At 43.2% G+C, this 17,914-nt stretch overlaps 1 protein-coding gene across 4 annotated transcripts; it reads right to left on the reverse strand.

The window, feature by feature from the left end:
- Positions 1-126: 126 nt before the first annotated feature.
- Rdh11 (retinol dehydrogenase 11) lies at positions 127-17,333 on the reverse strand. 4 transcript variants are annotated; one of them, XR_003714118.1, is made up of 8 exons: positions 17,205-17,333; positions 14,584-14,702; positions 14,076-14,231; positions 12,207-12,311; positions 10,818-11,027; positions 8,196-8,385; positions 2,029-2,150; positions 127-1,837 (listed from the first exon to the last, which is right to left on the reverse strand). XR_003714118.1 is itself a non-coding variant. In XM_028789078.1 (8 exons), exons 1-8 carry the CDS (start codon positions 17,267-17,269, stop codon positions 1,813-1,815), a joined length of 972 nt encoding a protein of 323 aa, XP_028644911.1. In that variant the 5' UTR covers positions 17,270-17,333; the 3' UTR covers positions 127-1,812. The 4 variants fall into 4 exon arrangements, 3 of the variants coding, with proteins under 3 accessions (XP_028644911.1, XP_028644921.1, XP_028644918.1); XM_028789078.1 differs by having other exon boundaries at positions 2,029-2,130; XM_028789088.1 differs by having other exon boundaries at positions 127-2,150.
- Between the last annotated feature and the right edge of the window lie 581 nt (positions 17,334-17,914).

The following is a 17,914-nucleotide window of genomic DNA, read 5'->3' on the forward strand; positions in this document are numbered from 1 at the left end:
TAATGATTCTTGAACACAAGCAGCCAACAGAATGGGAAATAACTATATAACTGTGAATGTTCGCTTTAAACTACAACCAGACTTCCATTTAATTCTTACAGTTATAATCTGGAACTAAAAACAAGGTAATTGAAAAGAATCTTTATTTTCATTGGCAAATGAATATAAATTAAGTAAAATTCAATTAATCACTGCATTGTCAAAAGTTTTCCAATGTCCCTATAAACTAATCTTAAAATATGTTTATTGGTCAGAACAAGCCCATAAAAATTATTAATTTACAAATATTAGAAGTTAAAGATTGTGGTCCTGTCAGTCTTACATATTCAAGCTTAGAATATAATTGTCAGCCCAAGGAAATGGCAAACTCCCTTAGAATAGCATCCACCGAACAAGTGATCGGAACAGGAGGGATGCCTGACACCCTTTGTCTGTATTGCTTTTGATAAAAGCTCGCCAAATAAAGCAAAATTTTAGTAAATTGAAGCTATCTCCACTTTCTTTTGCAGTGCTACGGTCAAACCCAGGGCCTCACACATTCCAGGAAAGCACGCCCTCCAATGTCAAGGTTGATTTTTTTTTTTTACAAAAGTATGTATATGAATGCCTGCATTGTTATCTGTGCACCACATTCCTGCAGTGCCTGTGGAGGTAGATGAGGCTGTTAGATCCTTTAGATCGTTCTATAATTTAGGTTATAGATGGTTGTGAGTTACCATGTGGGTCCTAGTAATTGAACCAGGGTCCTCTGGAACATCAGTCATCTAAGCCATCCCATCTCTCCACACACACTCCTGAAAAGGACATCTTGTCAAGCTAATGTAAGAAAATGCTCTGAAAGATTATCAACTGACTATAATTACCAATCCTTAGGATAACATTTCTAAATAGAGACTTGGTTTCACTCTGTGCTTTTGACGTTTTCTTTCTACACTGACTGGTGATTAAGATAGTGTGCCTTTCTATAGCTGGCTATTACTGCCTTTCAGTTATGGTTTTAGATCCTTAGCTGACCCCTTCATTATCATGTGTTACCTCCTTGGAGTTTTCTTCTTTTAAACTTATTCCCTGCAGCATCTGTGCTTCTCAGTGACTGATTACAACACAGATAGTGTTTCCCTCACTTTGCAACTATACTCAAAGACTCCACAGTGAATTATTCCATCTCTGGTAATTTGTCTACAATTCAGTCTGGTTAAGAATTTCTCCTTTGTGGCTACTGTGAATTTGGTGGAAACACACCAAACTGCATGAACACACAAGAAGACACACAAAATTAACACAATGACAATGAGAAGGCCTTTCCCTTTCTAGTTTCCTAAGAGAACCTAAGGCACAATAAAGAGGCCTCCGTGGGTCTGGGGTCAGTAGCTGACCCCAGTGACCTATCATAACATTCCTTTCATTACCTCCTTACTAGGCTGAGAAATAGCAGGAAGATGAGAGTTTGGCTTTATTTTTATCTCTGCCCTTCAAATTCCATAAACTTCTTAGAGAAGGAAGCTCTTCTGTGGTCTGGACATAGAAAAGTGTTTCAGTAGCAAAAGCTTCAGACTGCCAGACTTAGTAAAAATTTTTCTTAAGTATCCAGATGTTAGGACCACAAAGACCTGTCCTTGCGCCAGGTCACTGGACTCCTGAAGTTTGGCTGAGGCTACAATGGAGTTCTTCCAGGAAAGGATGGTTGGTTGGGAGGGGCTCCATCTAACCCACATGGCCATGCACCAGTCTTCACAGGACTTCATGCTCCTAGGTAGGAGTAGCTTCCAAAGGAAAATAGGAGCTGTGTAGGTCACACGAAGGTCCTCTGTCTTAGTCAGTGATACCACTAGAAATGCTGGCAGGAGCAGGAACAAAATCAGTCAGTAGAAACTCAAGGGCTTAGAGGAACCTGGCAGTGTACTGGGATTTAACTGGATGCCAAGCAGGCAAGGCTTGAAGTTCTACACTCTTCGTATTCAAGATTTTGGCCACTTTGAAGGATAATCATCTCCTCCAATCTTCTTTTGAGTCCAAACCACCACTTACCAATCCATTGGGAGGCCCAGCAGGTCACAGCTGACATCCCACAGCCGCCTGGCTACTGTCTCATTGCGAGCTTGGCTAGAGACCCATGCCAATTGGCAATCACTGGAAGGGAAACAGAGAGACTTGAAACACAGGGTTAAGAATGGACTTTTCTATTTACCTAATATAAAGAATATGGTAGGAAAACAATCTAGAGCTCACAGGTCCCCCAGGGACCTTTACTTTACAAGGACAATGCTATCCTATTTCTTCATTTGTTGATCCTTTTATTTGTTTGCATCTCTCTATGTAGCCCAGGGTGGCTTGGCACACTTGTTCTATTGGCCCAGTCTGGCTTCAACATCATAATCCTTTTGTCTTGACTCCCCTCATATGTTGGGATTATGAGCACATGCCACTACAGCCAGATTATTCTCCAGTCTTTCCCTCAAGAAAACATTTCTATCTTCTCACTCTACTATCTCTGATCAGAATGGTTTGTCTGCTATATAATGTGGTCTATGTATATGCTTAACTATATCAGTGCCTCCCAGACACCTGTACAGGTCTGTTTACTTCAAATGAAGCCAAAGGTTTACCCTTCAAGGCCTTGTACAGTGTCCTGAGACTAAGATCCTGATGTTCACACTGGCTGCAGAAGGCACTGTTACATGAGTGAAGAAGGTTGGGGAGCTAGCTCAGTGGTTGAGTACTGACTGCCTGGCCCACTTGAAGCCCTGGCACATGGGGACACACGAGAGAGGGTGAGGAAGAACAAAAAGCATAAAAGTGAGAATGAGGGGAAACCACTTTTACAATACCAAGCCCACTGGTAATAACGGCAATAATATTCCATGAGCTTGATGATTATCATTCTCAACACTGTTGTGTTGGAGACACATTCAAGCCATAGAAAGGTATTCTCAGATGCCTTCTCTACATTGCCATAACTCTGCAGGACAGGCATCCAAACTCTGTACCACCAAGAAAATTCTTTCAAGGACAATTCTTTTATTCATTTTATACTCTCTGTATCTAGTACATTTTGTGTATGCATGTGTGTGTATACATCAGTCATGTATACACTCATGTTCATGTGTCTACATGTGCATATGTGTATTCATGTATAAGGAAGGCAGATGTTGGTGTGACATGTCTTATTCAATTACTCTCCACCTTATTTTTAGGACAGGGGTCTCTCACTGAACCAGAGGTCACCAATTCAGCTAGACTGGCTGGCCAGCAAGCCTCAAAGATCTTCCTGTCCCTGCCTCCCTGGTCCTGCGATTACAGGTGTGTACCACTGCACTTGACTTTTCTGTGGATGCTAGAGTGTGAACTTAGGTCCAAATATTAGATGTACTAGCTTCATGAGAATCATTTCACCCCATGATCTTGCAAGAAATGCCGGTGGGAACATGAGCACAGTAACTCTGGACAAACCCAAAGTGTTTATCAAGTTGAGTGAGGCCCTCGCACCTCTAGTACATACTCATACATACTGGGATTTTCCTATCCTTTGTCCCTGCTTTGTCCTCCAGGGCAGTGGTTCTCAACCACGGTGACATTCCTCCTGAGGAAACTTGGTAACGTCTGACTACAGTTGTGGCTGTCACAGTGGATGGAGGTATACCAGTATCTAGTAGAGAGAAGGTCAGGCTGTGCACAGGGCAGCCTCCCACAAGAAAGGCCTCCTCTGAGGACTGCTGACCTCCCCACAATACCATGTGTAAGCAACTTTGTCTCCATTCCTATAGTTACAGGAGGTTCAAAAGCTTTACTGAGCAAGACCTTCTCCCCAGCATAAACAGAAAGAGAATCAGAAATTATCTTAACTAACATGGCCAGCCACAGGTGAATGAGGCATTTGGGTTGTTCTCTAGGACCTTGCCACTCCTCTCTCTTGTCAGCTAATTAGTCTCAGCAAGGAGGAAAGTAACTAACACGGGCCTTTCTAGTGTATCACATTAAAAAACTAACTTGAATGAACCTTAGCCCTCACTGTAATGATAAAGCTTTAAAATGGTTAGAAGGAAAGATAGTACCGTAGTATGTCCTTGTGACCTGAAGTAAGGCAATGGATCTCTGGATACGACACCAAAAGTCCAACTGACAAACAAAAATGGTAAATTGGACTTCATCAACATTAAAACTAGACACTTGGGTTAGGATCGAGCTCAATGGTAGAACACACACACACGGGTGTGCACACACACGCACATGCACTCATGCACATGCATGCATGCCATAAACGTGTTTGAGCGTTAAAGGATACCATCAAAAAAGGTGAAATGATAATTCACAGAATATGAAAATATATTTGTAAATCATATATCTGGAATTGTATCTAGACTATAACAACACTGAACAATAAAAAAGACAAAACCTGATTTTAAAATTGGTAGAAGAGTTGAAAAGACAATTCTCTAATAAAGATGCACAAATGAACAAAGCACATAAAAACGCTCAACATTAGCAGGAAAGAGAAAAGGACAAGCTGCTCTTTCATATATACCAGGATGGCTAAGACTAGAAGGAGGGAAAGATATTGTTCATGACTGTGGAGAAACCTAAGCCTTCATATACTGCCAGTGGGAATGCAAAATGGTACAGCCACTTGGAAAAACCTAACAGTTCCTCTACAGTTAAACACAAAGCAGACCCATGGCTCAGAAATTCCTCTATAGATTATTAAGGAATGTCCATACAAAAATTCCTGTGTGGGTCAAGTGTGATGGTGTATGTCATTAATCCAAGTATTCAAGAGGCAGAAGCGGGAGGACCATAAGTTCAAGGCCCGCCTAGGTTACTTCATAAACTCAAGGGCAGCTGAGATACAGAGTGAAAACTTATTTCAAAAACAAACACAAAACAAAACAAAAGCCACAGCTGAACACTGGAGTTCACCCTATAATCCCAGCAGTGGGGAGCTGAGATAGGGTAACTGCCACAAGTTCCAGGCCAGCCTTGTTTCAAAAACCAAAATGAAAGTAAGCAAAACAATAATAAAATAAAAATTATATGAATGTTCATAACAGTAGTATTTAAATAGCCAGAAAGCAGAATAGTATGTTCATTTTATACATGGTATATAATGATATAAACATACAATGAAATATTGTTTGTAATTAATTAGTAGAATATGCTTTCACATGGATGAAACTTGAAAACATTAAGGTATGTGAAAAAAACCACAAGAGGTTCTAGTTAGGATTCCACTTATATGAACATCGAGACTAGGCAAATCCTTAGAGACAGAAAGTAGATTAGTAGGAGCAGGCAGAGGAAACAGACACTAAAATAGTCAAGGCCTCTATCAGAACAGGCTTCGACACTCATCTCTAGATACTGATTTACATGATTGCTGCTAGGCCTTCAAACTGAAGTAAAAATCAATATTCACAGCATGAGAAAAGTTCCTTAAGAGTCACACATCTGCCGGGCAGTGGTGGTGCATGCCCTTAATCCCAGCACTTGGGAGGCAGAGGCAGGTGGATTTCTGAGTTCGAGGCCAGCCTGGTCTACAGAGTGAGTTCCAGGACAGCCAGGGCTACACAGAGAAACCATGTCTCGAAAAACCAAAAAAAAAAAAAAAAGAGTCATACATCTGAGCATTTGAGAATTAGAGACAGGAAGATTAGGAGTTCGAGGCTAGCCTCGGCTAGAGACTGAGCTTGAAACCAGCATGAGACCCTGTCTCCAAAAAAAAAAAAAAAAAAAAAAGAAAAAAAAAGAAAAAAAAAAATGAAAGAAAAGAAAAAGAGTAAGTAAAGAAAAGCTGAGGCCAATGTGGTGGTGCACATCTTTCATCCCAGCGCCCTGAGAGGCAGAAGCAGGTGGATCTCTGTTTGAGGTCAGCCTGGTCTACAGAGCAAGTTCTAGGATGGTGAAGGCCTTGACTCAAAAAGATAAAATACAATACAAGCATTCCAACGCATAGAGTTAAGTATCTAGTGTACAGTGCTTTTATACTTTATGTAGTTCTTGAGGGTCAGAGCCTTATTTCCAACTATCTGCCATACAATTCTACTTGTATGTATGCCGATATCATATACTAGACACATATAGTCTCAGGGAGACAACTGTCACTTCAATGGAATATCCATTTAATTTTTATTTTTTTGGCAATAGCAAACTTACCCTCCCAATCAACTTGTTGTCTTTGAAAAGTGGATGGGAAACAATGGGACTAAGATTCAAGACAGTTGGTGTCCCCACACTCCCCAAACAGTTCCCATTGAGGTACATCAGACAGCTGATTGGCCACTGACTTTCTTAGTCTGTGCTAACACTGGGAGTACACTTCCTTCTGGCCTATGAGCCAGACTTCATGCCCACTGCTTTGGAGTTCAAGGTCCTTAAGTCGCATGTGTTCTTTCCCCATTCTGCGTCTCCTTTCCCATTCTCATCAACCTCCTGGTTCACAGATGTGAAACTGGGTTACCAAATCCTTTCAGCCCCACACTCAACTAACTAGGCATCTACTGAGAAGTCAGGCAGGCCTCTCTCACGGAAGCTGCCTTTTCATTCCAGCTGTCATTGCTTGAAACCAGGAACTCTGTATCTTAGTGGGTTACTTATTCAATCATTTAAATAAAATTTTAAAAAAAAAGTTTTTTCTTCTTTGTTTCCCCAAAAGCAGAGATCAGATTCTGTCTCTCTGCTGCAGTGACTTCTATGGCTCCCCCATCAGTCTGGCATTATTAACCCTTTGTCATCTGTTTATTCATCTTTCCAATCTAATGCTACCCACGGTTGCTTCTATAAAATATCAAGAATATCTTGAAGGTGGAGGGAAGACATGTTATAAGTTTGAACTTATGTGACATATTATTTTCTTTATAAAACTATGGAGACGGGCTTGAGGATGGGAATGGGGCAGGTTTGGCCATGAGTTATTGGCAGCTGAAGTCAGATAGTGAGTGAATATGGGGTCAATATGCTATTTATTCTACAGTAAAAGTTGGCGCAGAGGCAGGCAGATTGTTGAGTTTGGGATCAGTTTTGGCTATGCAGAAAGAGTAAACAGATATTAACAGATTAGCTTAGTAGGTAAAGTGAATGCCTTGTAAGCATGAGGACCTATGTTTTAAAAAAAGAAGCCAGATGTGGTGGCACAAGCTTGTAATCCCAGAGCAGGGAGACTGAGACAGATGGGTTCCTGGGGCTCACTGGCCAGGTAGTCTAGCTTTCTTGGCACATCTCAAGCCAAAGAGAAATCTTGTCATTCTCTGTGTCGCACCCCTTTCAAAAGGTGGATAGTTCCTGAGGTTATCTGCTGGCTTCCCCATGTACAGACACGCATGCAAACCTTCACATATACAGAAATGTATACAACTCACCCAAAAAACAAAAATTAGGCAGGGGACGTGCCAGTAATAGAACCCTTGCCTTAGTATTGCAAGAGGCCCCAGGGTCCATTCCTAGTACTGAGAAAATAATAAAATAAAATACAAGGGATTCAATTGGTTCTATTTCAATCATGAAGATAATAGGGAAATACAGATTAAAAACAAAATAGAGGGGCTGGAGAGATGGCTCAGTGGTTAAGAGCACTGGCCACTCTTCCAGAGGTCTTGAGTTCAATTCCCAGCACCCACAGGTGGCTCACAACCATCTGTAATGGGATCTGATGCCCTCTTCTGGTGTCTGAAGACAGTTACAGTGTACTCATATACATAAAATAAATAAATCTTTAAAAACAAAAAAGAAGTCAGGAAGAAAACAGTATTGACATGAGAGAGGGAAAAAAAGCAGAAAAAACATAATTATTACTGTAACAGATGGTATAAAAAATAAAATCAAAGCTAGCAGGTACTAAAAAAAGTATGAACAGGCAAAATTCTTTTATTTAAAGACAAAAGCTATTTGAGGAAATATACCTTAACATTTTTAATCTGTTGTTATTACTGTGTACGTATGAGTATTTATCTGCATGTATGTCTGTGAACCATGTACATGCCTGGTACCCATGGTAGCCAGAAGGGAATGTCAGATTCCCTAGAATTAGAGTTACAGACAATTGTAACTGAGTGCTGAGAATGGAACCCAGGTCCTCGGGAGAGCAGCCTGTACTAACCCAGCCATCTCTCCAACTCTGGGAAATACGTATTTTATAAAAAAGCATATACTATACCAGACAAGCCCCAAGCAGTAAGAACTCATTTCAAAGACAGATACATTCATACCTGAAATGACTGCCACTGAGGCTCTCGAGACCTTCTGTTACGGCGCAGTACAGGCTCGTCTGAGCTCCCTGTTGAGGGGTCTTGATAAAAAAGAAGAAGAGCTGCCACATCCATCTCATAAACGATGAGTGTCGAATCAATTCAGAATGGACTGTGCCAGGGTGGACAGAATATGTTGTCACTTTAGAGCCTGGGGCAGGCAGGGAACATGTCAAGAAGAAAGACAAGATTTGATTTTACCAACTAGAGAGAAAAAAGAGAGGAAAGCATGTGTAGACACTTCTGACCCCCACAGGCGACCTCTGCACTCCTGGTGAGATCACACACACCTACTCACTGTGATCTATACACGCTGCACAGATTGAGGAGACGGGCTCCTAAGAGACGGGCTTGTTGATGGACTAGGGTAGGAGAGCCAAGGCCAGTCTCTCAGCAGCTCTTTAACTCTTTAACTTCCTCTCAGGCTTCTTTTCCCCTGGCCTCCATGACCCCATGCCTCTTCCAATGTTCTTTCATCTCTAAGTGCTGGGACTCATTTCTGGATGTTCCTCAGTCATCACTTTCTACCCAAATACCAAACCTCAGAATTTTCATGGCTCATTAAACTCCCACCATACAACTTTTTGTTTGTTTGTTTGTTTGTTTGTTTGTTTTTTACTTATTTATTATATGTAAGTGCACTGTAGCTGTCTTCAGATACCCTAAGAGGGCATCAGATCTCATTATGGGTGGTTGTGAGCCACCATGTGGTTGCTGGGATCCGAACTCATGACCTTCGGAAGAGTAGTCAGTGCTCTCAACCACTGAGCCATCTCACCAGCCCTTGTATTATTTTTAAGATAGGATTTTTCTGTAGCCTTGGTTGTCCTGGAACTGGCTCTATAAACCAGGTTGGCCTGGAACTCACAGAGATCCAATTGCCTCTGCTTCCCAAGTGCTGGGATTAATGTGTGTATTGCCACTACCTGGCTGACATTTTTTTTAAAAGACTTATTTCTATTTTATGTATGTGTGTATGTGTGTCTCTGTGTGTATGTCATGTGTGGGGTGCATGCAGAGGCTAGAAGATCCCCTGGAGCTGGAGTTATAGGCAACTGTTCCTTTGAATAGTAGTAAATTTGTACACATTACATGGGAAGACCACAGAGATCTTATAAGAATTGTAGATCCATCTATGACGAATACACAGAAGCAAATGCATAGGAAGGTGACTGGCAGCTACTGACAGTGTAATTTGAAGGATGGGGGGTTAATAGAGGCTGTCTGTCCTTAGTTCTGTGTACTTCTAAACTATTTGAATGTCATAAAGTAAATGTGACTCACATACAACTAGAATGACTTCATATGCTGGTTGTACTAACACTTACTAACCTCTCTCTCCCCCAGAGCTGTAAAGCAAATCAAGGAAGTGCCTGAACCTGCCTTGTCCTATACTTCATCCCCAGACCCTAAGCAGGACACGAGATGCACATCTGTGGGATGGACAATCTTCCTGCACACCAGGGCTCCTGTATTATACACACCACTATTTTCCACTGAATGAACTCAGCTGCCAGGGCTCCCCCACTGCTTTTCCCTTCTCTCACAACAGATGCATCTTTCTACCTCCGCATCATCTTAGCTTCTTCACCAGCCCTTTGGTAGTTCTTACATTTTCTCCTTAACCATCCTGAACTGGCAAGGGATACCTTGCCCTAGCACAGACTGGACACTGGGTCTGAGGTGACCACTGGCTATCTTCTTATCATCTTGTAACTTTGCAGCTGTCCCTGTGGTTTGATCACCCTGTTTCAACAGTGGGGCTCTAGCTCCTGACTCCCTGAGCCTCAGTTCTGTCTGGCTCAACTCCTAAGCATCGTCTACGCTAGATTCCCTTTCTCTTTATTAGAAATCCACAGCAGGCAATGCTAACTCTTTATTCATGACTAGAGATTCCCTTTCTCAAGTATATTTTTCCCTTGAATTTGATCTTTTCTTTAAAAAAAATATATACTTTATAGTTATGACTATGTTGCCTGCATGCATGCATGTATACTATCTGTGGGTCTGATACCCAAGGAGGTCAGAAGAAGGTATAGGATCTCCTGGAACTATAGTTGCGGATGGATGAGTCACCATGTGGATACTGAGAATTGAACCTGAGTCCTTTTTAAGAGCAGCGAATGCTCTGACTTGCTAAGTCATCTCTGCAGCCCCTTGCTTGACCTTTTGCTGTTCGAGAGATGCCCCCTCCCCCTGTCCACTAATGCCAGTACGTTTCATACTAATGTCTGTTATTAAGTACCACTTCGCTTGTCACTTGACTTGCTTGTGAGGACTGAATGGATTATGGCCACAAGCTGAGAAGCAGTTCTCACCCAACTCAGGAGGGACTAAATCTTGGAAATCTCAGTAACTTGCTGCAGTAAGCAGTGAGGCCAAGTCTTCTGACTCAAAGTCAGAATTCTCCTATCCCTAGTCAGCCACCTCCAATATTCAGTGGGGGCTACTTACTAAAAGCATACCAGTTATACTCATGGAAGCAGGTCCTATCCAGGTGACAGGCTTGGGAAAACACTTCCCTTCCCATCCTGTGGCTTTTCGCTATTCCTCCTGTCTCGCACACTGCTCACTCGCACTCACCTTTCAGCCTCCTGGCCAGCTCCTTAGTGAAGAGAATGTTGGCTAGTTTGCTGTGGCAGTATGCGAGACCTGCACTGTAGAACTTCTCACCCTGCAGGTTATGGAAGTGGATCCTACCCAGATGGTGTGCCAAAGAAGACACATTGACTATCCTTGATGGGGCTGATTCCTTCAGCTTTTCTAGCAGCAAATGGGTCAAGAGGAAGTGACCTGTTGAAAGAAAGTAGGATTATCAGGGTTGTTCAGCACCCATGTGAGGATAAGAAGCATTGTGATAAGCTGAGATCAGCTCTAGGAGGAAGGGAAAGAAGGGAAGGAAGGAGGGAGGAAGGGAGAGGGAGAGAGAAAGAAGAGAGAGAGAGAGAGAGAGAGAAGGAGGGAGGAAGGGAGAGAGGGAGGAAAGGAGGGATGGGAAGGGAGAAAGAGAGGGAGGGAAGGAGGGAGAGAGAGAGGGAGAGAGGGAGACAAGGAGGGAGAGAGGGAACCACCACAGCAGCTGGTATAGGTTAGGTGGTACTCGGGAACAAGGCCCACCACAGCAACTTCTCACTATGAGTTAGAGAACAGGTTCAGAAGGGATTTTAGGAACTAGAAGCAGCCAAAGATATGAGATGTCTTTATATGAGACATGTTTGTGCTAAGGATAGGAATCCCGTTTTAATTCAACAGAGGTTACCATCATTGTTTAAGGGCAAACACTGGCACACGCATGTAATCTTAGCACTCAGGAGGCTGAAGCAAGAAGATCACGAGTTGGAAGTAGTCTAAGAAAGACCTTGACCCACAGAGGAGCATGGAGAACACATGGCCTCTACCTGTCGCTACGAGATCGAGCGTTAAGAAGAGCAATACAGCCCTGTGTAACCAAGCTGTTCAAATAGACCCCCAACACAAGCCAAATCTCAATTACAGGTTTAAAACCTAGGGAGAAAAGTTGGAGAAACGGCTCAGCAGTTTAAGAATGCTTGCTGTTCTTCCAGAGGACCTAAGTTTGTTTTCAGTAACCATATGTGGAAGCCCACAACTACCCATAACTCTAGTTCCAGAAGATCTAATGCTTTCTTCCAGCTTCTGCAGACACATACATACATGTAGCATACAGACACACATGTAAATAAAATATATCTTTATACATACATACATATATACATGTATAAGTATACGTGCGAGTGTGTGTATGTGTGTGGGGGGGTGTGTGTGGGTGTGGGTGTAGGCAGAACTTGAAGCAAGTCTCAGATTAGCCCTCAGGCAGTTCTCAACTATTTCTTATGCAGTATGGTTGATTATAGCCCCGAGCCCCAATGATGCCACAGAGAAGGCTCCACCTGAGTCCTGAATTTTCTGAGTTTTTGGTTCCCCACGGCTTTGGACTGGAGACAAGACTCTCACCCAGGTGGTTGACTCCAATGTGCATCTCAAAGCCGTCTGCGGTCTTCAAGTAGGGGCACATCATCACGCCCGCATTGTTGATTAGAATGTGCAGATGCTTTTCCTCTGCAGGAAGAGAAAACAGCTATAGCGTTCATATCTCAGATGCCCTCCTCACAACCCAGGCCCAGGCCTCCAAAGGGGGATGAAAGCTGCGGGGTTAGACTGCATTCTTTGCCTTTATTCCCTCCAGTGACTTTCTATTGTTTTTTTTATTGTAAGTCTAGGGCTAATCCACACACTTTTACAGGGCAAAATTCCGTTTTACATCACAGCCTATCACATCCAGGCTCTCCAAAAGCTCCTTACTCACTGTTTTGGGGAAGTGTTCCATCTACCTCTCCCAAGAGAAAGACTTTCCAAGCTAAATGGAAAGACTTAGAAGCTAGCAGGGGAGGAGAGGTGGGGCTGGGGTGCTCGTGAACACCCATACTTGTGGGACTCAGGCCCTCAAAGAAACTTGCCACCTCTCTCTCTTAGTTCATTTCCTTGCGTGATTTATAATTTATGACTGTAAACTCTTAAGGAAGAAGTCCAGATCCCTAGGTGATGGGAGTGAGGCAAACCTACTTATGGTGAGATACCACAGCTTTCTATAAAAATGTTATTGCATCTACTTATTTGAGAGAGAAAGACAGACAAAATACATGGCATGGAGTATGTGCAGATGAAAGGACAACTTGTATGAGTTAGTTCTCTCCTTCCACCATGTGGGTCCTAAAGATTGAACTCTGGTTGCTTGGCAGCAAGCGCCTTTACCTGCTGAGCCATCTTGCTGGCCCCACAGGTTTTGAAATTACGATCCTACATCACTTAGTAGAATGATTTCATGATATCAGCCTGGGATCTAATTCTTGCACATAACCACCCTTTCTTTCTCTACCTAGATCCTAAGTGTGTGCCTTAAATGAGATGTCCCCTGCGAATCTTGGATGTTTGAATACTTGGTTCCCAGTTGGTAGCTGTTTGGAGAGAATTAGATAGTGTAACCCTGCTGGAGGAGGCATGATTCTGGGGACAGGTTTTGAGGTTTCAAAGGACTTATGCCATTCCCAGTATCTTGCTTGCTGTTGTAGATGTGAGCTCTCAGCTTCTCCTGCTGCCAAGCCTTGGTCTGCCATCATGGACTCTACTCTTCCGGAACTGTATTATCACAGCAAAGGAAAAGTAAGCAATAGACCCAGAGCTGGTAAGCTGCTGTACTATGTTCATGGTGGCCAGGGCTTTGTTCTTCTTCTTAGTACACATACTGTGTGGACCAAATGGCTCTCTTATGAATCTCAACCTTCTCAAGAGCCTAGGGCCTCCTCTTCTTCCTATCCTAGCATGGATGATTATGATACACCCTACCAAGCGCCTATTGAGTTCTGATGTTCCTGCTACAGCTTTGACTTTAGCTCTTGCTCACTGCTGTAACTTGGGGGCTGGAGGAACTCTTCTTCGGGAAGGATTAGGAAGTGTGGCCTTACTGAAGAAGGTATGTTACTCGGGGTGGGCTTTGAGATTGCAAAAGCCCACACCATTCCCAATTAGCTACTTCTGCCTTGTGGTTGCAGATCCAGATAGGATGTCTCAGGTACTGCTCGACAGCCATGCCTGTCTACCTGCTGCCATGCTCCTCAGTCACTATGACAGTCATCAACTCTGGCCTTCTGGAACTGGGAACCCCAAATTAAACACTTTCTTTTAAAAGTTGCTTTGGTCACAGTGTCTCACCATGGCAATAGTAAAGGAACGAAAACAGGCTCTCTTTTCATTTCTGCTTCCTGAAGATGTCCCTTTGACATAAATCATATCCTAGTGACCATAATAGAGTCTCTCATCACTTACCAGCTAAGAAGTCTTTGGCAAAGGCTCGAATAGACTTGGTATCAGCTAGGTCCAGTTTCCGTACCAGGACCTGACTGTTCCCTGTGATGCCTTGGATCTCACTGGCCACCAGTTCCCCCTTTTGCACATCCCGGCAAGCTAAATACACACGGGCTCCTGTAAACCAAATGAAGGGAAAACAGTCAGCTCTGGTTTCAAGTGGTTTAAAAAACTGAATGCAGATGCTGAGTGCTCCTGACATTTTACAAAATAAGATTTTTTTATCCCTTACTTCATGACCATGGTATCTGAAGCAAACTAGCAAATAAAAATAAAAATTATACTTGCTATTTTTTTGAAGTTTTTTTTCTTAAGTGCCATTAGACATAGAGCATCATGCTAGATTCAGACTATAACAGGAAATTAATAAGGTACTTGAAGTATTCTTACATTCCAAGTCTGGGAAGAAACATGGCCATCGCTGTGAGGGGTAAAACATCAGCATAGAGTTGGAAGCATATGCACTTGCCTCTTTGGGCCAGGTCTTTAGCTGTCTCCTTCCCAATGCCTGTATTAGCACCGGTGACTATGGCTACCTTCCCGGAAAGCTGGACATTAGATGTGCACACCCCACTGGATAGCATTTTCCTAGAGACACAGGAAAACATATCAGTCCTTCATTATCCATTCCTCCTGAAACTCCATCTGCCTTCCAATTCCAGGGCTGAGTTTGCTTTTATTTCTTCCAATGTTATTCTTTTATAAGCCTAAGTTAAAAAACAGCAAGGCCAGCAAGATGTCTTAGCAGTTAGGCATGCTTGCCTCTAAGCCTGCTGACATCAGTACAGTCTCCAGGACCTATGTGATGGAAAGTGAGGATTGACTCCTCAAAGTTGTCCTCTGACTTCCACATGTACGCCATGGTACACACATGTGTACCCACCCCAACAGATAATAACATACAGTAAATAAATGTTAAAAAGTAAGAAATAAAGGAGATAGCTTTCTGTTCTTAGGTATATACCACCACTCCAGAGATAGATGAGTTCAAGGCCAGCCTGGGTACATAGCAACTGTCTCAAAATGGAAAACAAAAATGTTATGTTCTTGTTTAAGAACAAAAAGTGATAGCATTTTAAAGATAAAAGTTAGATTTGGCTGGGTATGGTGGCCCATGCCTTTAACCCTAGCACTTAGGAAGCAGTGGCAGGCAGATTTCTGAGTTCCAGGACAGCCAGGGTGATATAGAGAGATGCTGTCTCAAAAAACCTGAAAGTTATATCTGCTCCCCAAAGCACAAGACCTAACTGAGCGAGTGATTGGCCAGGCACCTGACTTCAGTTTAGAGTTTCCAATCAGGCATTTTTGGCTTAAGAAATCATAAGACTCAACCAAACAGAAGAAAAGTGGTCTTTATATGCCAATCTGTGTCAAACAGGATTTTATACTCTTAAGAATGGCTAATCCAATTGAAAGAATAGACATCATAAGCTTATGGATCTAGGTCAAAAGTAAGAAAATGTTACCACATTCACACATTTTTTAAAAAATACATTTAAGAATGAGACAAGGGTTAGGAATGTAACGGGGAAAACAGGTAGTTTACCCCAGTGCCAAGCCCTGGGTTTGACTACTACCATCACACACTAATATCAGAATAACAACAACAACGAGTTAGAGGAGAAAGAATGAGCATCTGTGTCTTGTTTGTCTAACTGGAGACCTTGCTCCTGTGCTGTACGCTCTGCAAGCCTTTCCAAATGGAGGAAGCACAAACACAACCCTCAGACTTTCCTCTTCTCTTCCCCTCAATTTTAGGACTAAAAGGATCCGTTGACTAAGAGGTGTGTTTTTAAGGAGCATTTCAACCTATTCTACTGAACTTATTAGCTGCAAGCAGCCACTACTTAAGGCAAACTAACTTGTAGTGCCCAAAGGAACCTCTCTCTACTCAGGGATCAAGGCCTCTGTCTCTGACCGCCCTTCAGACTGAACTTCAGCACTGACAAGTCCTGGGGGCCAGTAATTGGCCCTTCCTCTGTAATCAGCAAACACAAGACAATCAACTTTGAAAGCGCAGCTCTGGGCCCACTCCCACAAGCTAGCTCCGGTTCAAGTTTTTGTTCAGATTCTATACGGACATGAAGATCTTGTGGTAGAAAGAAACCCATGTTTTCACCTGAGTACAAGGGCCATGTGTGCCTACATGTGAGAGCAGTAAGTATTCAGAGAGAAGTTAAAATACAAATGGAAGTAGGTCAGCAGAGAGAAGGAAAAGTAGAAAGAGTGGGAAGCCGGTCTTGGGGGGCGGGGGGACGTTGGTCATGGTAAGAAATGACAGAAGGATGGCACAACTTCAGCTCCAATAGAACTATGGCCACGCGCCCAGAAAGAAGGAGGCGTTTATTACTACTGGTCCACCGTCACTCCTGGTGATTTACTCAGAACCAATCAGCGAACTGCCCCTTGTTGTAGCCTGCGGCTGATTCTCAAGTGATTATACAGACAGGTTTGGGCTGACCTGATACCTAATCAAGAGACCATTCCGCCTTATTTGACCACGTGCTACCTCTCCTGGTCCCTAGTAGTCTAATTCAGGCAAACAAGCACACACCCCTACTCTGAAGAAAAAAGAATCTTCCCTTCAATTGTCTCAAACACCTGCACGGGGGAATGAATAACGGCAATAAGAGAGCATGCCCCAGATAACACTAGCATCGAGTTCAGAGAGCAAAGAGTACAATCCCCTGTGAGTACCTCAGGAGCTGGCGACAAATAGCTAGACAAAGGCTCAAAGCGTGGGAGTGGAGAAAACACTGTTAGAATCTGAAGCCCGCCACGCTCACCGGCTTCCCGGAGCCAGAAAGCAGATGGTGCTAGAGGAAATAAGGTAGGCCAGAAAGAGCAAAACGGGATGATGGAGACCCGGAGAGCTTTTACGACCACCTAGGGTCTGGTATCTGGCTTTGCCCACGTCTAGAGCACCAGGATCTCGCCCGCAGTCCGGTAAACTCCAGATCTTAGCTATCTTAAAGGACTCCTCAGTCATTTCCTAGTCTTTCTTTACGGGGTTGGAGGGGTAAAGAGCTTCAGTGGGGATTTTTGTCCTCTCTAAAAGACCTGGCAAGAAAAGGCAACATTCGCACAGACCTGATTTTTGGCGTGACCAAGTACAGGATGAAGGGAAGAGAGAGCAGTAGTAGGAACCAAAACATCTCAGCACCACCGAAGCGCAGTGGAAGTTGATGCTCCAAAGAGGACTGCAGGACTATGGCTTCTGATTCCTAGACACACCCCGATTCAACTGCAACCGCCAGGGAGCAAAGCCCTCTGGGAAGTGTAGTTCTGGATTTGACGGCCGCCTGGCGGCGATACGTTCAAAGTGATGCATCCAAGCACTATGAAAAGTTGAATAACACAGCACTGGAGCTGTAGTCTTCAATGGTCCAGGGCCTAGGCCCTGTGGGATCGTTGAACCAGCCCTTCTACAGCCCTCTGGCCGCTAATTGATTTTTTAGAAGTCTAGCAAGTTTGCTATCTCCTGGGGCCCAAGGCCAGTGTTTGGTTCAATTTTCCCCAATCATTATTAGGAAATTACTACATTTTGTCTGGGAGACAGCGTCTGGAAAGTATTCTGAGGCCGATTACAGGACAGAAGCCGTTAGTCTGACCGTTGGTGTGGTGCAAGATGTCTTTCCTCGGAGACTATCTTTGTCCTATGGGGCAAAGCACTGTTAAGACCTCCCCTAGAGAATCACTGTTGTGTCTACTTTGAATTATGATAGCATCCTTCATAATTTCCCAAGTACTTGGTCGTTATTTGATAATAAAATAGTTTCTTGGATGACTGTATCACATGT

This window comes from Grammomys surdaster, unplaced genomic scaffold (genome assembly GCF_004785775.1).
Source record: "Grammomys surdaster isolate TR1022 unplaced genomic scaffold, NIH_TR_1.0 127, whole genome shotgun sequence".
In the NCBI taxonomy this organism is placed as follows: domain Eukaryota; kingdom Metazoa; phylum Chordata; class Mammalia; order Rodentia; family Muridae; genus Grammomys; species Grammomys surdaster.

Bases quoted from the DNA above. Each gene is read 5' to 3' on its own strand.
- Rdh11 (XM_028789078.1), bottom strand. From the start codon at position 17,269: ATGTTTTGGTTCCTACTACTGCTCTCTCTTCCCTTCATCCTGTACTTG. The intron at 14,232-14,583 runs GCAAGTGCATAT...TTTGGTTTACAG, and splicing joins TAAAGACCTGGCCCAAAGAG to GAGCCCGTGTGTATTTAGCT. The intron at 1,838-2,028 runs GTAAGTGGTGGT...TGCTCCTGCCAG, and splicing joins CTGGGCCTCCCAATGGATTG to CATTTCTAGTGGTATCACTG.